Raw genomic sequence first — 23,884 nt, forward strand, 5'->3', positions numbered from 1 at the left:
TGCCTACTTCAGCCTGACCCTCCACAAACCTCAGAAACGTACGACTTGAACGAAATGCATGTATCGACGGATTTGTGGCGTCTGTTTTGGAAGCTTTGGTTGCTTTTGGACGAGCACTTCATCACAGATATATAAGATCCTGTAGTCTCATGGAGTTTGGTATTGAAACTCATCATTGACACTCAGCATCCAATATCTCATATCCTTCCATACTTATCGCAAACAAAGCTTCAGAATGGAGATCAAGAACATTACAATCCTCGGGGTATGCCGACTCACCCGAGCTGTCTTACGCCCCCCAGCATTAACACCAATGACAGCCAGGAGGAAACGTCGGAAACGCCATCATAACCGAACTCCTCAAAGACGGGCCCCGCTTCACCATCACAGGCATCACGCGCCCAACATCATCCTACACACCACCTTCTACCATCACCCACCGCACTGTCGACTACACGTCCTTTTCGTCGCTCCAAGCCGCGTTCCAGAACCAAGACGCAGTAGTAAACTGCATCACAGGCGGAGCCACGCATTACGAGCCATCCAAACTCATCATCGACGCCGCGGTCGCTGCAGGCGTCAAGCTCTTCTTCGCCAACGAATTCGTCGGAGAGATCACCCGGGAAGCGTTCAGGAGACTACCGGAAACTTTCGTTGGCGGTAAATGTAGGATCAGAGAGTATCTGGAGGGATTGGGGAGGGAGGGGAAGATGGCGTGGACGAGTTTGAATGGTGGGCCGTTCTTCGATATGTGTATGTGGTTTTCTAGTTATGTGATCTGGTTTTGAGAGGGTGATACTGACTACTGTATGATAGGGTTGATGAAAGGTCCAGCAGGCTTTGGTAAGCACCTCCCCATCAACCACAAACCATCACCATCCCACTAACATCACCAGATATACCCAACCGCCGCGCCCGCATTTACGGCTCCGGAAACCAACCTTTACACTGGACACCCCTACCCACAATGGGCCTCGCAGCAGGAAACATGCTCCGCAGCCCCGACCCCATCCTCAACCGCCCCGTCCTCCTCGATCCCATTGTCCCTTCCTCTAATGTCACTCAACACACGCTGTTGCGCACCCTTGAAAAGGCTCTCGATACCACCTTCACCATCTCGCACGTCGACGTGGACAAGATCCACCGAAACGCTTTGATCGTGCTGAAGAAGTGGAAGGAAGGAGGTGAGCAGGAGGAAGGGAAAGCGCAGATGGGTAAAGCGATGAAGGGGTTGGGCGTGTGTAACCAGTTTTATGAGGGCGATGATGAAGGTCATGCGGAGGACTTGGAGAGGACTGTTCAGAATGAGCTCGTTGGTGTGGAGACCATGCAGTTGGAAGATGCAGTGAGGGATGCGCTGGAGCGATATGGGCAGGACTGTCAGGTTGTTGAGGGTATGTACAACGTGGAAGCTTGTGAACTTTAAATGTTCTGCTGCTGCGGGTATGTTCTTCGGGTCTATCATATTGTTACCAAAATTAGAAATGCAGTTATACAACTTCACCCTGGCATCGAATATGGGGCTTACCTCGCCGTGATGAGTGTCATATCAAAGATGAAGCGCAAGGAGTCTCATGAAACCGCACTTATGCTAAGGTGGAAAACAGCAGCAACATGGGACACCGTCAACGGCTGCAGGAGTAACGGTAATCCTAGTACAGTAGTGTACACAGCAATTATGTGGTATACTACATGCTTTTTTGGGTGTTGTATAACGAGACTGGGATTGCTGATTGCTCAGACATGCCGCTGTCATTCTATATTTTGTTCTGAACCCGTGTCCTTGAAGGCGCAATGTTCATACCTCTTTCATCCACAGTGCTGGCGAGTGTACGCCACACATCTAGCCACCACCTGGATCATACCCTTCATATCCTGGATATCCTTGCTGATCTGGATCCTGAAAAGCCGCTGGATCCCATTCCCAGTGATCGAAAGTCGATTCGTAGGAATTTCCATAGAACAGATTCAGAGGCTGACTGAATTCTGTTAGCTCAGTGGTGGGATCGTTCAAAATATCGCCGCCAGGAGCGTCGTAGAGATCGAAGTTGCCTGTGTTGTATTGCGAGTAGATGTTGCTATTGAATGGGTCAGCGCTTGGCCATGCAACATCTGACTGCTGCAACGTAAGAGGTTGACTGTACGGCTGATATCGCTGCTGTGATTCAAAAGTCATATGCTCTATATCTTGTTGTTTTTGGTGCTGATCCGTTATTTGTGGCTGAGGTAGTCGACGACGGGCCGCCTCTTCCTTGGTCTGCTTATTCATGACTCTGGCAATAATGTTGTATGCGTTCTCGCTGACTGCGTCGACGGGTTTCATCGAATTCAACCATCGTATGAGCTTATCGATGCAGACTGTAATGTGTGACTTTTCGACCGTTAAGTGTATGCCGTCCAATGACAACTCGAGAAGTAATACCGTAAGGGCTTGCATGACTATAGGGGTGGTTAGCCAAGCCCCATATCGCAATGTGTGAGGTTCTTACTTATATGAACAGCACACCACCACGGACCGTATCCGTAAAACCATGCAGGGTTGGGAGGATCTGGCAACATGGAAGTGAGATCTAGAGCTGCACCTATGCAGGCCTCAGCAGATTTCTGGTTGAATCGAGTCGACTGTTCGCTCTGGCCCTTTATGCGCAGGTCTAGTCGGCATAAACAGGGCCGGGTGATGCAAATTTTGGCGTTGTGGTAATAGATGTAGAGCAGCACCTGCTCTCGGCTCAGGTTGCTCTCTGAAGTGGCAGCGGTCGCTGTTGCTGGACCCCGAACCAGGGAATGCAAGGCCCAGGCTTCTAAATCGTCAGACAGCGAAGCAATCTCCTTTTGGGCAGCCTTCCAGGACTTGGCAGACTTTTGTGCGGAATACAAGCCAGACAAGATCTTGTCCATGAGGATATCGATCCTAACGTAGGCTACGTCAAACGGATCTACGCTGGTTTTGATCATGGACTCGCCCGCAGAAGACTCAGATGCCTGCCTGATTGCAGCTGATGTGGTGGTTTCACGAGATGATGAATCCAGTTCTGTACCCTTTGCGCCTGGTGGCGGTACAGTACAGTCAATGGCGCTTACTGTGCGTGGGCGCCCAGTTATGCAAGTAAGAACACATTCGATGGAGTAAAGTGACCACCAAATCTGGGCCAGGGCCTTCTTTCTCTTGGGAGACATGGAAGGGTCTTCGTGTCTGAGGTGCAAGCCTGCGGCCTGTGCGTGTCGAAGGGCGATGCCAATCATGTACCAAGCTCTGCAACGTCCTTGTTAGCATACTTACAGGCTACAAAGGTGAATGTGCCTTCGTTCATTCGAAGTACGACGTACCTGCTGACATGACCTATTGTCAAGTAGTAGAAAGACAGAAGCCCAAACGCCTAGACATGGGTCAAAAGATGTTGGGTCCAAGTTCAACGGATCTTACCTGAATCAGCGCTTGATCTGGCTGCGCAACGAGAGTATCAATGCTTTGGAGCTGCAATAAATGGATTGCTCTCCACATATACACTAGGTGATCACGATCGTCGGCTTGCCATTCGGCGCCGATGAGATGAGAATAGCGTGCGCCAATAGCGAATACGAGGTTCATAACAGCTTTCCACTTTGGGCAGACGACCAGCGTAGGACTGCCCTGATCCTTGGCAAAGTACGTTTTCAGTTGAGCTTCGAACATGTCACCTAAGATGGGGAATGGGCTGTGCACAACTGCTTTGTAGTAGTCGAACAGCCTCTCGGCCGACTCAGCAGAGGGTATGACGTGTGGATCACCAACATCGACGTCGATGTTGGACTTGTCAAGGTAAAAGTAGTAGCCAGAAAACTTGTCATGGTGCGGAGAAGGGCGAGTATGGCTCTGTTGCTGACGCCCGTGAAGCGCTTCAGCACGCTGGTTAAAGGCGTCGCCGTCGACGCCCGGTGGCCCGTAAGGCATGTTGGCAGGTTCGCCCTCGGGCTGTTCGATCTTGGTTTCCAGGGCTCTGAGCCACTGAACGTGCGAATTGTGACCCATGTAGCCCGTGTTATCTGCCTCATCCGTATTGAGAATGTCCTCTTGGACGAAGTCTAGATCTTCGTTGGAGCCGACTGAAGCTGAGACGTGAGCTTCTCCGCCATCTACAGATGTGGCGCTCAGAGCATCGTCATTGGGGGAAGGTGACGAAGCTCTTCTTGCGCGCTTGCCATGAGAGAGAGCAGGTGTTGGTGGAGGAGGCGGCGTGTCGTCTTCGAAAGATGCCAAGGTATCCTCAACTCTCTTCTTGCTCTCATCGTCAAGCTGGCTGCTCACTTCAATCAAGAGTGCAGTCAAGGCGTGCGATTTGCGTTGAGCTCTTTTGATAGTCAGACGGGGATGTGGAGCAGATGAACAAAGACATGAACAGACCCTTTGAGGCGGTCCTTGCGCTCCAGGTCGTAGTGACAATCATTGTCCTGCCGTTGACAGTTGATACATTGCGGACGGTGGCCAGAGCATTTGATCTCTGGGGCTAGTCAGCAAGCCGAAGTTGTGCGATCTGGACATGAGGAAGGGCCCACTTCGTTTACGGCACTGCGTGCACTAGAAGCGGACGTCAGCACCGGCCCAATCGTACAAGAGAGTTTACTCACAGCCTTGCTCACTACTTCGGTGCGGACCCGAGGAGTTCTTGTGGCAGGCGGCATCTGGTATCCATGGCCAGGAATTCTTGGTATGGCCACCTTTGCCTCCCTGGAGCTGGAGCCCTCGGGCGGGTAGCGGCCGTTATCCATTCACTTGGACGTGACCACCTGCAAGTGCTGGGAGAAGGGGCGAAGCACGTGTGCAGAGGCGGAGGTGGAGGGAAAGACTGAGGCGGAGACAACGGTCCGCCTAGATGTCGTAGCGTGGAGTCACGAGTGCAGTCCTTATCGGAGTAGCAGCTGCGTCGTGGTGACGGAACGGGGGAGCATTCCGGCAGACAACCTTTACGCGTTGAACATAATAAGCCAGAGTCGGGTAGTTTTCGAGACGAGGAGGGCGCCCATTAGAGGAAGGCGCTTTGTGCCGTGGCCAATGAGCGTCGAGGCGGGCGACGTCATGCTGTGTACGAGCAGGCAGGCACGTACGTAGGCGAGGAGGGAGGTCGAGGTCCGCGAGCCCTGCACCACCCTACGTGCAGTATAATAGCAATATTCAAGACGGCGCGGCCACGACCCGAATCGCGTATCTGCCTGACAGGTGAGCCAGCTACTGCCCATGGACGAGAACCTGCCTCCAGCCCGCCCGCAGCTCACCCAGCGCGCGGCGTTATCTCGGGCGCGGCCTGCGTTGAGTCTGCAGCGGATTGTGGGCGCAGGAGCATGTGAAGCTTGTCGCGGCCGCATCACCAAGGTAAGTCGGCGGCCGTGCGCGAGCTAAACTCATCCACACCTCTGACGCGCCCAGTGCTCGACCGAACGTCCACAGTGCTCAGAGTGCCGGAAGCGGCACACGCCATGCAACTACCTTCAGCCTGCGGTCCGGCCCGTTGCTGCCAGTGCCAGGCGATACCATGGCCAGGTCCAGGTCCACGCACACCATCACCCCCAGCATGCCCTCCTCCGGCACATCTTCGCCCATCTGCGCTCCCAGCCATGGCACGTCGCCCAGGACATCCTCGCCCAGCTGCGTCGCGGCACCGACGAGCGCACCCTCCTTCGTTTCCTTGAGTATGGCAGTCTACGTGTCCAGCTCAAGCTGGTCCCAGACACGACATACCAGTTCACCGCTCCCTATCTTGCTGACATGATGCCGCTGTTTGACGGTGCCGACAACCCCTACCTTGCCTCCAGACTGTACAAGGCCCTGTCCAACGAGACTGCCCATCACGGCACGGACATCCAGGAGCAGACTCACAGCGCCATCTACCACGTGCCCTATCCAGGCGCCCGCATGTACGATCCACGCATGGCGCCAGACACCCTGAGGCCGTCCAAGTGGACTTCGATAAGCGACGACGACGTCTTTCTCACACGCCTTCTCGAAGGCTACTTCCTGTACGAGTTCCCATTGTGGCCTTGCTTCCACAAAGATCACTTTCTCGATGACATGACTGCTGGAAGGTCTGATTACTGTTCACCACTCCTAGTCAGCGCCATTCTCACCGCAGCCTGTGTAGGTTCCATCTTGGCTTCTCCCACTTGCTTCCTTGTGAGCTGACACGATCAACAGCACGGCTTGAGTACGCTTGGGCAGAGGTCCGAGTTTTGGAATCCCAATACCTATAGCTATCGGTGTATGGCTGAGACCAGACAGCTATGGGAGCTGGAACAGACACAAGCCGTGTGTAGTCTTCCGTCTGCCCAGGCAGCTACCATCATAGGCCGAATATACTTCGCCAATGGCATGGACAAAATGGGCTGGACAATGTGGTCTCACGCTCTAGCGCTTGCGGATAGACTAGACTTATTTGCTAAGAGCGCGCAATACAATAACGAGAAGGACCGCATTTCAAGAACCATCACAGCCTGGGGCATCTTCTCTCAGCAAGCGTATGAGCTTACCTGATTTCTCCTTTCCCTCGTCTCCTGTTTCCCTCACCCTCTTCCTCGTCCTACCCCTGCCCCTGCCCCCAAACGTAGTATTGAGATCGCCTCTGATGTAGGTTCAGGTTCTCTTGCTTTTACCTTATGAAGCCCCCACTGTCTCGACTTCCACCTGAGGACGGCTTGCCCGCGTATCAAGACGCACAAGACTTCTTTGGCGAGATTTGGGTCAAATACCCTCTTGCGACACACGTGGTACGTCCCCACCTGCCCCTTATCATGGACCAAATTGACAAGCTACTAGACCCCCATCTACCTGGGACAGACATTCCTGTCGCTCATCAAGCTTCGATGCATCATGAACGACATAGCCGGAAAGGCTCTTCCAGAGGACGATGGAGATAACAATCTCGATATTGAGCAGGCTAGTCGTTATCATCTTATGCTGGTACAATGGTTCCGTGATCTTCCGGAGCCGTTACAGCCACAGAATGCCGCCATGCCGACACAGCTTCTGCTACAGTGAGGTTTGACATGTATTTCATGTACAAATGACTAACGTTTGGGTCACAGCATGCAGTTCCACAACCTCGTTACCATGACCTTCCAACCGTTCCTGGAAAAGGAAAAGTCTCTCAACTGGCCCAACAATAATGGCGCATTCCAAAAGTATACAGGCTTTAGTCCGGCCCAACTATATGCTGCCTCGAAAGCGAGTCTGCAGACGCTTCTCCATATGTTCTTCCACCGTCACGGTTTCGAGGCATACTACATATTCCTACTCCAGGTCCTCGTTCAGCTAGGCTTCGATTCGATCGAGCGTCTACGCACCCCGGAAGCGCAACAAGAGCATTTCCCAGCCATAATGAAAGCCACACGAGCCACGCTCATATTGTGCGCCAAGGGCTTGCGCGACCAAGGCCACAACTTCTTCTTATCTGAACTCGTATTCCGCATTCTGCGCGACAAGATGAATCCGGTAGACGTCAAGCTGCTCAAAGACTGGGCGCACATCAAAGACGAAGATGACAGGGAGAAGTCGATGATGGAACACGTCTATGGCGAATACCCTGTCAACGTAGAGTCCATCACCTCGGATCCGACCGAACAACGTCTGAATCGGCTGTTGCAGACTATGGCTGATCTCAAGCTTCCCAACGATACTGCTGAGCCAACTCAGCAAGATAGGGCGTCGAGGACATGGCGAAGCATCGTTTTTTGAACGCGCCGAGAGATTGGTGGAATCAGAGCATGGTGGAGGCTACAACAACGCTGGAACAATATACGGTTTATTGGTTACTGTGCTATTCGCTACATCCAGACTCAATGCTTTGCCTCAGAGCTGTAGTTTCCATCTCCTGCGCATCATCACGTGTGCTCAGAAACCATAGAGCGTGACCCACTTTGTCCGATGGGTCTTTTCTGCCGGCCACTAGTCCTGACGAAGTACCGTAATCCGGATAAGCTCACCCACCAGCTTTTTAATCCACGATCACGATCACCATGGTAAAAGTTTTCTGCGTGCTATGTGCTAGCTGCTAGATCGAAGGACTGGACGAATTGCATGCAGGTGTCCGCGGCCTGACAGCTACCATTGGCTACGGGTAGTATGCCCTGCAAGCTAGCCTTATCTGTATGTTCGAATCGAAAATTATGCGGGAGTTATCGTAAAAGTACAAGTATCGTCAGGTGAGGTTCTGGTTCTTTGATTGGAATCCATGGATGCGACAGGGGCATGCGCTGACTGGTGATGTCACTGCTTGATTCGGTCGGTCTTTCGGAACGACACATGTCTGGGCGCGGGTTGGTGGAACTACACATTTCAGTAGCGGTACTCTTACACTCCAGGACAGCGCCACATATTCAGCGATCGTTTTTCAAAACTCGATTAAATGTTTTCGGAGTCGTGCAGTGCATATGCACCAAGCCTCTTTATGGATCTATCGGAGATGCCGACGCTCATCATTGACTCTTCTTCTTCTGCATCTCCATCTTTCTCTCGCGCTTATCGGCGATCCTTTGGAAAATACTGCCATCGTATACGGCGCGAATATCCTCCTTGTTATTGTTAGCATGAAGAGCAACTCAAGATAGGTTCCTCCATATCGCGTACCTTCATCATCCGACCGTCTTCGGGCCAGAGCGTCAAATACGTTGCAGTCCCTACTTGACATCAGCATTTCCCCCTCATACTTTTTGAGAACGATAATGCTTACACTCAAAGATAAATCCACACATCCCGATAGGATCGTTGATATTCCTCTGCCCCTTCAACACGTTCACCAGATCACCCACGGTCAGATAATCCCGTCCCTCCGCGTACTTGGTGAAGATCTCTTCGAATTTCGACGGTATAAACCGTCCCTCGGTGTCATACGTGCCTGTATCACTACCGTGTCGCGCTCTGTGCACGTTGTTCAGAAAGAGACGGAAGTAGGGGTCCGGGAGCCATCCCGAGCACGTGGGATAGGAGAAGTTGATGTGGATTACCAATACGGCGAAGGCGGAGAAGAAGAGTCCGCAGCCAAGGCGGTAGAAGCCGACAAATGTGTCTTGCGGCCAGAGGATACCATCGTGGTCGCGGTCAAAGAAGTCGCAGTGCTGTTGCAGTACGGTTTGGTGCGAGTGCTTGTTTGCCCAGTCGTCTTGCGTGCTGCCTTGAGGTGTTTCCTCTGAAGGAGCGAGGTTCGCACGTGCGACCGCTATTGGCAGTTAGCAGACGACGTAGTAGTAGCGTGCGCGCCGTGGTACGTACCTGCGTGTGGTAGGTTTGACTTCTTTCCTTGAATGTATGGTTTCCTTTCTTGGGTAATGGGTACATTGTCGATTGCGTAGACTGGTACATCTCCACCAGACTCCGCATGTCCATTAGCTCCTTCCATCTTTGCGATCATGATTACGGTAACTATTTGTATGGGAATTAGAGGAGGTTACACACGACAAAATACAGCTCGATTAAAAGCAACGCCCTAGGTATTCGCCCTGCTGTAGTCGCGAGGCTTGAGCCGCATGTTCCTATTGGATCAAGGGCTCACCATGACGTCAATGACTATGTCAAGAGCCTTGGTATGGCAGTGCAGCAACTCAAAGGAGTTTCATGGATTTTTTTGCCACGTCTGAGACTGTCGGGTCATTTCTGTATTGTCACTGTGATTGCAATGTGGCGTGCGTGTGCTTGCATGCTGCACGCTGGTTTGTGGCTGCTATCTTTCGAAATGTGGCTCCGCGGCCAATCACCGAAATGTAACCCTGCTCTGGAGCACGCCGCGGCTTGATCTTCAGGTACGCGTCAGACTTAGATCATCCGCGATATATCGCCTGCTGATATACGTCTGCCGTCTACGTGATGCATCGTCCTGGACCGTCAAGGCAGCGCATGCGCACGATCATACCATCCAACTGTTCGATTTTGGACAGCTGAAGTCAAAACTCGCTCCTCTAAACGCTAAACGTTAAGTGCTCACTAGGAATCGCATGATGCTAATGTCATGCTCCAGCGGAGAATGACAGAATGCCATGGGCGTGTCGTGACATGGACTTTGGCAGTCGATATTTCATCATGGATTTTGCCTTGAATTGCGACAGCGTAGTTCCATATCCAGTGGTAGCACAATTCTTGTGGTGAGATTGATTCGGTGGTTGCAGACTTGGTGTTGATCGAATAACGAATGCGATCTGGCTAGCGCGATCTCGGGGATGAATGACGCGCATGCACGGGACCGCGGGAACACGCGCCTTCCAGGTGTCGCGTCTGCATCGCATTCTTCAATTCCACTATGCAACACGGCTAGTACCCTCGCAGACCCTATTGCTCCCTCCTCGAACGCGACCCCAAATTCTGATATGAGCCGTCACTCGGCATGTCGTCACCATCGCCGGACTTTCATTCGTCGCAGTTCTCCATCACCTCTCCGCGTCGCATTCCCAAGTCCAAGTTTACGTATAAACAGCTGCATCAGCTCAAGACGTACAGCCCGCAGACGCCGCTCCGCGTGATCGCGCACGTCGACCTCGATGCCTTCTACGCGCAGTGCGAAACCGTCCGCCTCGGCATCGACCCCTCCAAACCTCTCGCCGTACAACAATGGCAGGGCCTGATAGCGATCAACTACCCCGCGCGCGCATTCGGACTCAGCCGACACGTCACCTCGACAGAAGCGTTGAAGCAATGTCCGGATCTTATACTGCAACACGTTGCGACGTGGAAGGAGGGAGACGAGACATGGGCATATCATGAGAACAGCTTCAGGGACATGGCGACGCATAAAGTCAGCCTGGACCCATATCGCATGGAGAGCCGCAAGATCCTGAAATGCATCAAGGAGACTCTGCCTGAGAAGGAACAGCGCGTCGAGAAGGCGAGTATCGACGAGGTCTTTATGGATCTGAGTGCGCAGGTACATACCATATTGCTCGAGAGATATCCCGAATTGAGAGGCCCCGCGCCGTACGACGATCCGACGGAGCCACTGCCCAAGGTGCCTACAACCGTGCTGGACTGGGCGGCCGATGCGCTCGTCGAGACAGGCGAGGAAGATGGAGAAGACAGAGATCCAGACTGGGACGATGTGTGTATGGTCATCGCATCCGAGATTGTAAGAGATGTGAGGAGACATATCAAGGATACGTTGGGCTATACCTGTTCCGGGGGCGTCGCGAGGAACAAGATGCTGTCGAAACTAGGATCAGGATACAAGAAGCCGAATCAACAAACCGTTATACGGAATCGCGCTGTCAAGCACTTTCTCTCCGACATGAAGTTTACCAAGATTCGCATGCTGGGCGGCAAATTGGGAGACGAAGTAGTCGCCATGTTCGGGACAGACAAAGTGAAAGACCTTGTGGAACAGCCATTGGACCAATTGAAGAAGCTAGGCGACGACACCGGCAGTTGGATATACTCCATCATCAGAGGCGAAGACAGCAGCGAGGTCAACCCGCGTACACAGATCAAGAGTATGCTTTCAGCGAAATCCTTCAGACCAGCCATCAACTCGTTCGAGCAGGGTGTAAGGTGGCTACGCATCTTCGTTGCGGATATATTCTCACGGTGCGTGGAAGAGGGTGTGCTGGAGAACAAGAGAAGACCCAAGAGCGTCAATTTGCATCATCGTCAAGGCGCACAGACACGAAGTCGTCAAGCACCAATACCCCAGGGCAAACCACTGTCAGAAACTATCTTGTTCGACCTTGCGAAGAATCTTCTGGCCCAAGTCGTCGTTGATGGGAGAGCGTGGCCTTGCTCCAATCTTTCTCTGAGCGTCGGGGGTTTCGAAGACGGCATCACGAACAATAAAGGAATTGGCGGCTTCCTGGTTCGAGGCGAAGAAGCAAAGGCCATGCTGTCAAGTGGCAGAGCTACCGTGGGTGGAGGCGAGCCACCTGCGAAGCGGAGAAGGACGAAAGGCAACATTGCTAATTTCTTTGGCCCGAGAGATGAGAAGAGCAGCGACTTCGATGCTGCAAGAGCTGTGCTGTGGAAAGCACATAGCGAATCTACAAGGGACGAAAGTGGAGATGAGGCGGAAGCAACTGGGGAGGATCTCGATCCTTTACAGGTACAACAAGACGATGAAGTACAGCGACCATCGACACCGCTTTTAGACCGCCATAGTTCAGACATGGACTTGTATCCACCAGATACACCTCCCTCAGCCCAACCCCAGCCCGCGTCACATTCCCCACCACAACAGCATCACGACCCAATAACACCGGTTCCTCGTGCCAGACCCTCCGTACCGCAAAGACCACCCGAGACTTATTTTTGCTCACGTTGCAATCTCCACCTCCCACCAGGCGAAAAAGCCGAACACGAAGACTACCACTTTGCCCTCGACCTGTCGAAGGAAATGCGGCAGGAAGAAAGGAATCCTGCACCGGCCCCTGCGAGAAAAGGTGCTGGCGGTTCGAAACCTTCTAGAGGGCGGGGACGGCCACCGGGAAACGGTGCTGGGAGAGGAGACGGGGTAGAGAAAGGGCAGGCCAAACTGTTCTTTGGAAGAGGGAGTTGATCATATTGAGTGTTACGACGAGTTAATGTTTGAATGAAGTCACGTTGTCTGGAAGTGAACACTTCTTCTTGAGCCTCGGGTGCATTCGTGATAGGGGGGCGCTTATTCGCTTTTCCTCTGCGATGGTACACGACTGCCGAAACTAATGATGTAGTCTGACGTTTACGATCCTCCATTTCACCACACGACGTCAAAGTCCAGCTGAACTCGCGGCACCTCCTCGCTCCCCTCTGGCATCCTGTACGTAAAGTTCCAAAACTCAAAGTCACTGTATCATGTCAGCATACGCCCATTGTTCTTGCCTCCTTCTCCACGAACGACGATCTTCGGGGAACTTACTTTATGACCTCGCCCGCTCCTCCAACAAGCCCATTAAACGTAACCTCAGGGTCCAACCCCACAGACCCCGACACCACAACGTCAATACCCTCTACATCCTTCCAACCGCGCACATCCCTCTTCCCATCCCACCCATTTGTGCCGACCAGGAAGGAAAACGCACTCGACGCATTTCCCATTGGGTACTCCAGCACTAGGCTGCCTTCTTCCACAACAACATCCAGCGCTATGGTCTGCGCATACAGACTCATCCAACCCACACTTCCATCCTGCCTCTTCCACTGCACGACCGCGGGATTGAACGAGTTCTTGTTGATGGATGGGCCACCGACGACATTCTCGGAGAAGGACTCCGCGCCGATGGTTAGGTTGGGGCTGAGATAGGCGGTTATGTTGCGTGGGTAGGTGTCGTAGGGTGGGGAGAAGGCGGAGGTTTTGACGGTGTGGGTGCCGGGGAAGGAGGAGAGCGATGAGAGAGTGGTGTTGGGGACTAGGGTGTTGTGGTAGGGTGCTAGGATAGCGACGAGGGGCCCGATTGCGAAGTCGTTCTTGTGGCCCATGGCATATGGCTATGTTCGAATCGTTAGCTTTGCGTCTCCCTCGCTGGAGATGGCTAGAATCCGTGTCGCATTGTGCAGTATACATGCTGCGATGTTCTAGCAAGTAAACACTTGCTAAGATAATGTATACCGCAACACGAATTGTACCCATCCCTGGTGTCCTTTCGAAAGAGAACAGTACATACCTTCTTGTTAATAGGCGCCATCTCCTTGCCCACAATCGTCCACATATGCAGCGCCAGGATACTCAGATACCGGTTCATGTCGAACCCATACGCGCGATCCCAGGGCCCAGCTACATTCTTCAAATCCGCGTGATACAGTTTACCCAAGACTGACCATGTATCACGGATCATCTTCGGTCCATACTCGCCCATTATGCTATCACCTGGCATATACTTTGCCCAGAGCGTAAGCGCAAACAGCGAGACACCAGCGTACGTCCCAGAGTTGAACTCGGAAAGCGTGTTATCGCGGACAAATAGATCAATGACCTCTTTCGCGTAGGCTTCGCCTGCGGTTGTCATGTTGGAGTCGTTGGCGCGGCGACCGACGTATCCGGAGACAAAGGCGCGCATGATGGAGGGGTTGCTGTAGGCCGGGTAGAGGTTATCATCGTCGACGCCACCAACGCGGTAACTATCTCCAATCGTGGTGTTGAACAGACTCTCCAGTATGTAATCTTGAACATCTTGAGGAAGGAGATGCGGGAATTCTTCTAGCATAACAACAAGGGTTGTGCCGACGAAGCCACGCCAATTAGGGTCCCATGAGTTGTATATGACAGCTGGATACTGCTCCGTACCCACAGTCGGCTCTTCAGGATAGATTTGATAGTCGCCGTACCTTGGTCATGTCAGCAAGGGTAGCTACAGAAGCACTAGGAGGTGTTTTCAAACTACTACTCACCACTGCTCACTCTCGTTCTTGAACTGCCCTCCAATGACGTTCTTCACGATACGTACTGCCTGCTCCACATCATCGGCTTCATTCCGCGCCAGCAAGCCAGCCGCATACCAGACGCTCGACCTCGTGTCATGCGTCAGGGCAGCCGCGTCCAAGCTGAAAAGATAGCCTCTTTCGTTGTCATAGTACATGTCCATCCAGTCCATCGACTCGTGCAACAACCCCGTCGCATACGTTTCCGTAACATTACGCGGCAGTAAATTACGGCCTGCAAACACCTGTTGGGCCAGCAGGGTCGAAGCCACCCACAGCTTTGGGAACGCTATCATGGTGTATGTCGTGAAGAGCTAGAGGTAGAAGGTTTGCAACCCAACATGGCGGCGCCCATGATGTAGTCTGTTTGTGACGACGGGCCAAGCTCGACATTGCGGGAGTATCTCCGCTATCGCTGGTGGATGCCGAGGGGTTCGGCATTTGCTACTGCGAGATAACGGTGCCTTCGGCGTTGATGTTCAATTGCGGATGTGTTAGGCCCGGATCATTGTTTGGCCAAGCGGAGGAAACTTCGGATCTGGTCACCGACGTAGAAAGCGACATCATGACTCGTGAGAACACGTGGTGACTAGAGACTCCGAGGAAGTGACTAGATAGCACGGCTACAAGTTGAAAACCTTATAGCGATAGCAAGAGGATCGTCGTGGAAGTAAACGATTCCGCAAGACTACACTCCTAGCTTCAGAGTGGTTTTGCGATGTGGTTCTAGAATGGGCCGAGCCGCTTCACCTGCTAAGACGACAGTTAGCTCGCGAGATTTTCCAGGCTGCATCATCGGCTTGAGCTTGTGGCGTCAGGAGGCGAAGCTCGTGAGGTCGTCAAACTTTGAATAGCTTCTTTTTTCCAGATTTTCAGCTTGGGAGGTTTAGGGATCTGCGCACCTAAGGTATGCAGATCGTGCAACGTCGGTGTGGTGGCAAGATCTACCTCGGCAATGCACGCAAGCAGGTGTTCATCTGTACCCACATGTACTCAGAAATCAATCGACATGAATATGCCACAGCTATCGGGAATTCATAGAACTCGTCTACAGCACGCACAGCATAATATTGGCAGGCACAGTCCGGGTGTCGGCATGAGATCTGCATAGTCACGTGGGGCAGCTGAAAATGGCGCAAGAAGATTGCCGTAGCGTGGTGATAATCGTGCCGATCGGCGGGTAGAGGCAGAATGCGAGATCAACCCACCGCCCATGCTAGTCATCGTACCATTGAGGCGAATTGCATGAAGTGACTCGGTGGCGCAGAACAACCTAGATTGTGATGACTTCACCAGGGAGCGAGGGGGATAGCTTGTCAAGCACGATGAACGAAGCGTCAGTGTGGTGATGTCAGTGAGGTGAGTGGGTGCGAAGCATCCAGCCGCAATCCAATGCGGGATCAAAGCAATGTGATGGGCACAGTGGTGTTTACTTCTACGCATGCTGTGCATGGGCAGATAACCGTTCATTCGTAAACATCGACTTCGTGGAGCAACGCCCGTGTCGCAGGTATATACATAGCAAGAAAAGCAGAATCCGGGGAATTGATGCAATTGCATGATAATGACAGCCATGAGCGGAATACATGTCCAGATGGAGGCTGGAAGATCCATGGCAGGAATTGGTTCCGCATCCCGCAGAGCAAAGATCCAGTCGTGTGAGGAGAATGAGAAACGAAACCCAATTTCCCAATTAACGTACATAAGATCAAAAACAAAGAAAATCCGGGTAGTAAATGCTCCTGTGGGCTGCTCCGCCAGGCTGGGAGAGGTATGGGTCCATGGCTTAAGTCCCAGGGAAACAAATCTGTCCGGATGCTTTTGGTAATGGCAAACTCCCTACGGTACCCAGAGGGTAGAAGATGGATCCATTAAAACATTAGAGTGGCCAGACTCCAGAGCACCATCCAGTAGCTTGGAAAGAAGGGGTATCTCCGGGATCGGTATATCGACGCAGGAACAAGGACAAGGCCGTCAACGGAGATGGACTCTATCTTGTACTGTACCTAGAGGTGCCAGACTGTGGATTGCGTGACGATTGAGGTTGTTGTGACAAGGGATATTCTGAGGGAGAAATGTTAGTTGTGGAGTCGCGCAACGACTGCAATGACTTACGACGACCGTCAGAGGCAATGTAGTAGCCAGGAGCGGCTGCTGTGGCACTAATGGGGCTTAGCGATAGACCAAATAGGGTTCGTCATAGTAACCAAAATACCTTGGAGTAGCGTACTGGGTCGCTTGGGTGGCCGGCTGGCGTCCATAGGGGTCTGGGGTCTGCGCTGGGTAAGAGGAATAAGCAGACTGCGCAGGGTAATCCCGTCCGCTGGGCTGTTGGTAAGATGAGTACGGGTCCGCTGGCTGGGTCCTGGGAGCAGCGGAGACGGAGGAGGCCTGGTATCCTGGATGCGAACTTCCATACGCGGATGTGGGAGTCGTGGTATAATGGGGATCACTGCTACCATAGCCTGAAGACGCATACGTTGTCGCTCTAGACGACGTTGACGACTGGCGAGGTGGCTGGTCATAGGGATCCGCCGCCGACTTGGGCGCACCGTGTTCATACGGTTTTGTCGGACCCCAATGCTGACGAGCAGCATGTGTACGAGAGTCTTGGTAAGCGACTAATGAAGCGTTAGAGCCCCCAGATACCTTAGTAGTGCGCACTTGAGGACTATGGCTACCTCCACGTCCGACGTCGCCAGGCTGGCGCTCCTGTTGCCAGCGCTGAGAGTCCATCTTCAAGTCCTGAATCATTTGCTGGGGGTTCGTTAGCGAAGTGCGCGAGCACCGTCCGACGGCTCAACCTACCGAAGTGAGAGTGCGGTACGCGGTTATCCAGTAGCCTGGCTGGCCCTGTGAGAGAGTTAGTTTTCCGTCGTACTGGCATCAAGGAGACATGTGCGGACCTGGTACTCTCCGGTGCCTGTGCCGGGCCTGACAAGCGCATCTGGGCCCAGGTAGCGCTGGATGTCGGCGGTGATGACTTCTCTCGCGATGCCATCGCCTGGCACAAACCACTGATTTGCGCGCGACATGGTTATTGAGAGGCGTGTGGGAAGGTTACGAAAAGAAAGATGACAGTGATGTCAGTCCTGGAATGGGGGCCAAGCTATGGGAGCTAAGATGGAGGGGCTCTAGGCAACCAAGATACGGGCAAAAGCAGTCCTGGGAGTCCGAGGGCTGAGGTGTCCAGAAAGAGTCCAGGAGAGAGGTGTTCAGAGATGCAGGACGCAGAAGCGGGGTTTTGACCAATATACCGGCACCTTGGGGGGTCTGGCCTGTGACAAGAGTGGACCTTGACGGCGTGGCTGGATGCAGCTTCCTGGTGGGGGCGGTCACAGCAGGTACTCGGAAGTAGAGGGAACTAAGATCCAAGCACTATGCGCACTCTGGCAGACAATGCGCAGCGTACGGGCGACGGGAAGAGTACTTTACTGAGTGCTCAAAGAGTCGAGGAGCCGCAACTGAAGAATGGCTTGCAGCGGGAGCGGGGGGTGATTGGCCGTTGGGGTGATGGCGGTGATGCAGGTCAAGCGGTTGGGCAGCACGCTGAGAGCAGGCTTGTGACACTGGTTTGGCGGCGTTGATGCAGGCTGGTTCTGTCGAGATGCGATCGATGGGAAAGCAGCAGAAGGGAAGAGAAAAGAAGACGAAAAGAGCGGCGTACCGTCGGCAGCCGAACTAATTATTCGAATGGGCCAGCAGTCTCCATAGCTCGAGCGTCTGGTGCGCATTCGACGGTGTGGAGACGGACCTGGGCAGCCCTCAGGTGGCGTCGCTTGGGCAGCAACTGCGAGGGTGCCCGAGGCCAGCCTGACCCTTCTGAGCCCTAGTGACGGTGATGCAAACGGGCATCGTCGCTTGTCAGCAGGGACTTGTTTCTTTACCGCGCGCGCTGCTAGCCGTGATTGGGCAAATTAAAGCCATTTGCGCTGCTCGACGAGCCCTTCAAGGTTTGCCGGCGTGTGGAGAGGCTTTCGGGGCTAGCCGCTGGTGTTTTTACAGACATTTCTTACCTGTCCGCCGGTGAGCCCTGCATCATCACCCCCAACAACAACCAAGGCCACGCCCTGGTCGCTCGCTTCGGCCATCTGTGACGTTGTGCGCCCAGCGTCGGTCGGTCCAGAGAGCTTCACCGACTCGCTGCCGCCGCTCCAACATGCCACTCCTCTCGGGCGCCGCCTACTCATGAGCGGCCGAGCCCAGCAGCGTGCACGACGATCCGTCTTCTATCACTGCTTCTTCACTCTACAGTGACAGCATCATCGCCTCCGCGGCCAAAACGGAGTGCAAGCCTATCCTCGAGCGTGCAGAGCCTTCAAGCACGGGCTGCCAGTAGGAACACTTCCCTCTACCGCACACTAGGGCTCCATCTCCTCGTGCTTCCTCGTCGTGGCTGGTTCTCATTAGTCCAAATTCCAGACCTACCGCTCCAGCGCAATCTTCGTCAGGCATCCATCAGGTCCAGTACCTCCGCCAGCACAGCACGTGTTTTCGTGTCACCACATGTATGCTGCGACGCTCAATGATGCGCATCTCTTGATTGCACGCAGCCTGCCGTGCTGCCCAAGCCAGCACCCTCCCGATTCTGCAATGGCCACCGTGATGGAACTCTATATCTTCACTACTTGAATCGTCTCTTGTCATTTCCACTTGTTCCTGTCAGATTAAACTTTAAAGTCGTCGGCTTCTGTTCTCGTGGTCGAGAACTTCAGACGAAAAGAGCAGGAGCATCGGCATAGGCGCCAGCCCGACGTCTAGCCATCACAGCGTTTCCGTGCTACGACATGCGGCCCGTGGTCATTGCGCCTCGAGCCACTTTCTCAATGAGTTTCATCTGAATTCCTTCCGCTTAATTGACAATGTTATGGTGGAACAGGGTACCCACCGCTTTCTTTCTTCTCCGTTGCATCCCCATCCGCCGGTGTCAGGGTACCCGACCCACCAGTTGAACACCATCCAAACCTCGCACGGCATGTCCCTCATCTACCTCATCGTCCCCAACATCCCAACATAGACAGTGCATCCTAGTCCGGCCATCTCGGACCCAAGGATGCGCTCTTCCGCTGCTTGGCCGCGCAGTCGACCGTCACCTTGGGCGCTGATGCTTCCGCTGTTGTCACGAGCGGCCCGAATACTCCCGGCAACTGCGTTCGAAGATATAAGCGCGTGGGGGTAATCGTATGTACCTCTCTTGATGCATTGCATCTCAGTGTACCTGATAATCTGCACATATTGCGTTAATGATGCGCAATAGACATAGTAGAGTCCATGTAGTATAGTACCAGTAGTATCATATCAATACCAAGTCAACGTATATCATAATCACGAGTTCACGCGATTCCCGCGACACATCTAGGATACCTTCTCCGGTCGCGACGATCTCACTCTGTTCAGCTGACCGCTTACGAATACCTTTAGGCTCATGATTCATCCGACCGCTATAATACTCTGCCTGATACTCTGCCGTGCGTGATATTGGGCACTGATGAATTGACCAAGCAACGGTGTCCTCTTCAACTCCGGGTTCGCAATCTTCCATTTCCTCCCGAGATGATGGATCACGTCCATTATCCTCCAGTGAAAGGCTTGCGGAGGAGTACCGTACCATCATCGAGATAATCACTTCAGCCAACAATTGGACATTGCCTGTCGAGCTGAGGCATTCACGACGCGTAATCGGGCTTCACGTAGAGACGAGGTTGGGGATTTCTGTTGGGCGTGAAGAATCATCATAGTCTAGTCTAATGTGCTATCTGAAGTCGTAATCGTATCTCTCGTCTCGTCTCGAGGGCAACTGCCGACGTCGTATCCAAGTCCGCAGATTTGGTAAACAAATCGTATCCCGCGGCGGGAGGTTACATGTCCATCGTTGCTCGCAGCTCGCAGAAAGAAGCGAAAGGTCAAGGGGGGTATCTGGGGGTATAAACAGTCCATCTCGCTGGAACGACAGGCCGGAGCCTAAACAAAACGCCGTCGTAGATGCTGTGTCCCAGCACATCTTTTTCGGAAAAGTAGCAATGGGTATTTTTGGTCCGGGGTATGCAATTTCGTGAAGAAATGAAAGAAAGGAAAAGCATTAAAGCAAACGCCGTCGTGACGCTGCTGGAAAGTTCAACTTGGTCGTAACTGGCTGTCGTAACGTGATCCTCGCACAATGTCGTAGTTGTCATTAGACTGATGGTGGACGGCGAGCGGTGAGACGCGTTCGGTAGATCATCAGGGTTCGTCGAAGGTGCGAATCTTCACGCCAAGTGCAAGTTGTGACCAGCAAGCTCAGTAATGAGGCTCGATCGGGATACCAGCCAAGTCCTCAAGGAGAGAGATGGCCGCAGACATGCGTCGCGCAATCTGTTCGGACACCCAGGAACCGCCAATGTCCATACCGATGGGAATGACGCCGAAGAGGTGGCGACCATTGCCGTAAGCTCCACTGCGAGTAGCCACGTTTCCGTAGCCACCACCGAAACCGACACCGTTCGCGTTCTTCCACGCAGCTAGTTCGGCCTCTTGGACGAGTGCGTAAAGCGCCACAAGGATCGCGACCAACCAGGGGATCCATCCCATGAATCCAATCTTCTTGGACGGAGCTGCGACGGGGCGTTGATATTCGGGCTGGAGAAGGGCCTGCTCGATGGGTTTGACTTCGCGGGTGACCATGACGGGAGTGATGCGGTTGGTAGGCTTGACGATGGCAACCTGGGTGTTTGGTTCGACGGGCGTCGTCTCGAGAGCCGCCTGAGGAAGAAGTTGGCTCGTGAGCGCAGGTGCGTCGGTCTGCACGGAGAAATCGGTAGTGGTTGCGGGTGCGTCAGTTTGGGTGGAGAGCTCGGCGGTGGAGTTCTCAGGCGCAACTGGACTCGTACTGATAGATCCAGTTGGGCTCAGCGCGAGCGTAGTGACGCTGGGTATTCTCGGCGCAAAGCTGGCGATCTCGTCTCCGAAAAGTGTAGAGGCAACAGGCACCGGACTGCGGGGTGAAAGGCTCGCAATCTCTTCCTCGTACATGGCGAAACGCGCCTCAGTAGGCACCACTGGCGCATAGCTGGCAATGTCTTCTACACCGTATAACGAGAGTTCAGCGCGAGCAGCGTCCATGGGCTCAGTGCTAGCGATCCTGTGCACATCGCGGTATGAGAGCGCAGGGCGCACGAGTTCAATGGGCTCGGTGCTGGTGATATTCTGCGGGCTGAGGGCCAAAGGCGAACCAGCAGGCTCTATGGGCGTATAGCTGAAGACACGGCGCACGTCGTCGAGGGAGTACGTAACGCGAGTGGGTTCGATGGGCGCGGTGCTGATGGCAGTCGGCTTGCTGGTAGTCAAGACCGCACCAACAGGCTGCTCCGGGGCGCAGTTGAAGATGTCGCGCACGTTGTAGAAGGAGAGCGGAATGCGCGCTGGCTCAGCGGGCGGGCTGCTGGCGGCTTCGCGCACCTCAAGCGTTTGTATAGGCGACCTCGCGGTCTCGGGCTCGGTGCTGGCAGCTTCGCGGATGTCGACGGTTTGTACGGGCGATTTCGCAGCCTCGGGCTCGGTGCTGGCGGCCTGGTGAACGGGGCTGGTGGACAGCGATGTTGGCGATGGGTCGCGCGGTTCGACGCTGGCGGCTACGTGGATCTCGGAGGCAGACGATGGCACATAAGGCTCGTAGTCGCTGGCATCGGCTGCGATCCAATCATCGTCGTTGATCCCGGAGTTCTCGAGCTCTGCTTCAAGGGTACCCTCCATGCTGCCGATGTGGCGGTCATCGTCGACGGGCGAAGCAGCGGCGGCTCGAGCCTTCTCGTCGAGCTCGTGGCGGTTGCGCTCGATCTCCTTCTGCAACAGCGACTCGAGGTGGCTGATGCGCTCATCCTTGACTTCGACGACCCGTAGAATGCGCTCATGCTCGGCGTTGGCCTCAGCGATGTCGCCCTGGAGGTTGTTCTTCTCCTCAAAGTTGATGTGCTCTTCGAGTGTCTCCTTCAGCTCGGCGATAGTTTCCATTCCTTCCTGCCATTGCGCCGTTAGATCCTTGAACTGCAAGTTCAAGTCTTCGAGCTCCACTTTGTACTCGTCGCGGTCGGCGAGGGCGGCTCTGACATTTTGTTGCGCTTGCTGGACGTCGGCGTGGAGGTTCTCGATCTGCTTGCGGGCCTCGCTGAGGGCGGTCTCGTTCTTCTGGAGCTCTTGGGCAAGTTTTGCGTTGCGCGTCTCGAGGGTGTGGATCTTCTCCTGCTCTTGCGCAAGCAGCGAAGTGCTTTGATCGAGCTGGAAACTGGTGTCTTCGCGCCGGCGTCGTAGGTCGGCGAGGTCGTTGTTGGACTTTGCGAGTGATTCCTTGAGTCGCTCGTGCTGCGACTCAAGATTGCCGTATCGGTCGTATTCGCGATCAAGTGACTCCTTGTATTCGTCGCGGTCTCGCCTGATCTGCTCCACAGAATCTTCCTGCCCCGACATGTTGTAGTCGCTCTCCTCCTCCACCAGTCGCGACAAATCCTTCTCTTTAAGCGTGGGTACTTGCTTTGTTGTCGCAAATGCCAAGACACCGCTTCCGGAGTTAGCGCCCTTGTCGTCCCCAGCCCCCGGCCCCGGCCCCGGCGGGAAGACATCCAAGCTCAAGCTCATTTTGGCGCCAGCGCCAGTCGGTCCCTGAGCGGGGGGTAGGGGCTTGGAGGGAGGGAAAAAGTGGAAAGGGAAGTAGTCGCTTTCCTTGCCGAACTCCATCTTCTCGCCGTCCATTTTGAAGGTAGTTGTTTGTTTGAATTGTGAGTATGAAGATGTAGTTGTGAGTAGGGTTTGAAGAGAAAGCAAGAGATGGAAGCAAAGCCTCAGGACGAAAGATATATGGCAACTGCCAGTCGAGTGCTATTGTTCAATAACTGGTACGACTTCAGCTTCCTGCTATTGTGCCTTGGAAAGAGCAGCTCCAGTATAGTGAAGGTGAAGACGACTTGCGTTCACCTGCTGTATGCGATAGTCCAACATCTAAGTGCGGACTACATTGAGTAACACAGTTATTATTTGAATGATGGTAGCGATATGTCGCCTCCCGGCGTATACTTCAAGTTTGGTTCTAAGCATCTCAGCGACAAGGTAGCCTCCCGGCTTGAATTTCAGTTTTCATTCTACTTACATCAAGCTCTTAGTCGTCGGCAAACACTATCTTTGTCCCTACGAACAGCGAGCATGGCTGCGTTGGGTTCACCCAGTCATCACTCTTGTTCTTCTTCTTCGTCAGTCGCCGCCATTTCTCAATATCATATCTCGCCATCGGACAGACTGGATCTCTATCGTGATGTCTTTCCTCACACTTCCAACACTTCGGGGGTCGCCTAGCATGCTTGCCCGGCCCCTTCACTTTGACTACTTTTCCCCTTGTTCGTCTCGGAACGTCAACCGTTTCCTGGGTAGGCGCTTTGTGCAGTTTCAGCGGTGCCGAAAACTGCCACTTGAGTGACTTCTCCAGATCTTTCTTCCATAGCTTTCCCACATATTCCATATCCGTGTGTAAGAAATGCGACACACAACAGAAGTCAGCAATGCGTCGATGTAGCATCGTGATGCAGTCACTTT

General features: G+C 53.7%; 8 protein-coding genes across 8 annotated transcripts; 3 read left to right on the forward strand and 5 right to left on the reverse strand.

Moving 5' to 3' along the window:
• Nucleotides 1-235: 235 nt before the first annotated feature.
• J4E88_008164 (uncharacterized protein) lies at nucleotides 236-1,426 on the forward strand (the record flags this gene model as incomplete). Its single annotated transcript, XM_049401777.1, has 4 exons — nucleotides 236-265; nucleotides 321-753; nucleotides 817-843; nucleotides 897-1,426. The coding sequence occupies 4 exons, from the start codon at nucleotides 236-238 to the stop codon at nucleotides 1,424-1,426; spliced, it is 1,020 nt and encodes a 339-aa protein (XP_049252315.1).
• Nucleotides 1,427-1,843: 417 nt separating this feature from the next.
• J4E88_008165 (uncharacterized protein) lies at nucleotides 1,844-4,373 on the reverse strand (the record flags this gene model as incomplete). Its single annotated transcript, XM_049401778.1, has 5 exons — nucleotides 1,844-2,439; nucleotides 2,490-3,253; nucleotides 3,328-3,377; nucleotides 3,425-4,328; nucleotides 4,366-4,373. 5 exons carry the CDS (start codon nucleotides 4,371-4,373, stop codon nucleotides 1,844-1,846), a joined length of 2,322 nt encoding a protein of 773 aa, XP_049252316.1.
• Nucleotides 4,374-5,212: 839 nt separating this feature from the next.
• On the forward strand, nucleotides 5,213-7,702 carry J4E88_008166 (uncharacterized protein; the record flags this gene model as incomplete). Its single annotated transcript, XM_049401779.1, has 6 exons — nucleotides 5,213-5,347; nucleotides 5,423-6,109; nucleotides 6,251-6,486; nucleotides 6,606-6,735; nucleotides 6,785-7,002; nucleotides 7,054-7,702. 6 exons carry the CDS (start codon nucleotides 5,213-5,215, stop codon nucleotides 7,700-7,702), a joined length of 2,055 nt encoding a protein of 684 aa, XP_049252317.1.
• A 740-nt stretch (nucleotides 7,703-8,442) lies between these two features.
• Nucleotides 8,443-9,374, reverse strand: J4E88_008167 (uncharacterized protein; the record flags this gene model as incomplete). The annotated part of the gene is made up of 4 exons (XM_049401780.1): nucleotides 8,443-8,538; nucleotides 8,594-8,643; nucleotides 8,697-9,182; nucleotides 9,236-9,374. The coding sequence occupies 4 exons, from the start codon at nucleotides 9,372-9,374 to the stop codon at nucleotides 8,443-8,445; spliced, it is 771 nt and encodes a 256-aa protein (XP_049252318.1).
• A 966-nt stretch (nucleotides 9,375-10,340) lies between these two features.
• J4E88_008168 (uncharacterized protein) lies at nucleotides 10,341-12,491 on the forward strand (the record flags this gene model as incomplete). The annotated part of the gene is made up of 1 exon (XM_049401781.1): nucleotides 10,341-12,491. The coding sequence occupies one exon, from the start codon at nucleotides 10,341-10,343 to the stop codon at nucleotides 12,489-12,491; it is 2,151 nt and encodes a 716-aa protein (XP_049252319.1).
• A 177-nt stretch (nucleotides 12,492-12,668) lies between these two features.
• J4E88_008169 (uncharacterized protein) lies at nucleotides 12,669-14,625 on the reverse strand (the record flags this gene model as incomplete). Its single annotated transcript, XM_049401782.1, has 4 exons — nucleotides 12,669-12,759; nucleotides 12,831-13,399; nucleotides 13,576-14,236; nucleotides 14,300-14,625. 4 exons carry the CDS (start codon nucleotides 14,623-14,625, stop codon nucleotides 12,669-12,671), a joined length of 1,647 nt encoding a protein of 548 aa, XP_049252320.1.
• A 1,876-nt stretch (nucleotides 14,626-16,501) lies between these two features.
• J4E88_008170 (uncharacterized protein) lies at nucleotides 16,502-17,364 on the reverse strand (the record flags this gene model as incomplete). Its single annotated transcript, XM_049401783.1, has 4 exons — nucleotides 16,502-16,950; nucleotides 17,011-17,086; nucleotides 17,138-17,182; nucleotides 17,236-17,364. The coding sequence occupies 4 exons, from the start codon at nucleotides 17,362-17,364 to the stop codon at nucleotides 16,502-16,504; spliced, it is 699 nt and encodes a 232-aa protein (XP_049252321.1).
• Nucleotides 17,365-20,605: 3,241 nt separating this feature from the next.
• On the reverse strand, nucleotides 20,606-23,050 carry J4E88_008171 (uncharacterized protein; the record flags this gene model as incomplete). The annotated part of the gene is made up of 1 exon (XM_049401784.1): nucleotides 20,606-23,050. The coding sequence occupies one exon, from the start codon at nucleotides 23,048-23,050 to the stop codon at nucleotides 20,606-20,608; it is 2,445 nt and encodes an 814-aa protein (XP_049252322.1).
• Nucleotides 23,051-23,884: the final 834 nt, after the last annotated feature.

This window comes from Alternaria novae-zelandiae (genome assembly GCF_023758075.1).
Source record: "Alternaria novae-zelandiae strain BMP 2774 chromosome Unknown scaffold_18, whole genome shotgun sequence".
NCBI lineage: Eukaryota > Fungi > Ascomycota > Dothideomycetes > Pleosporales > Pleosporaceae > Alternaria > Alternaria novae-zelandiae.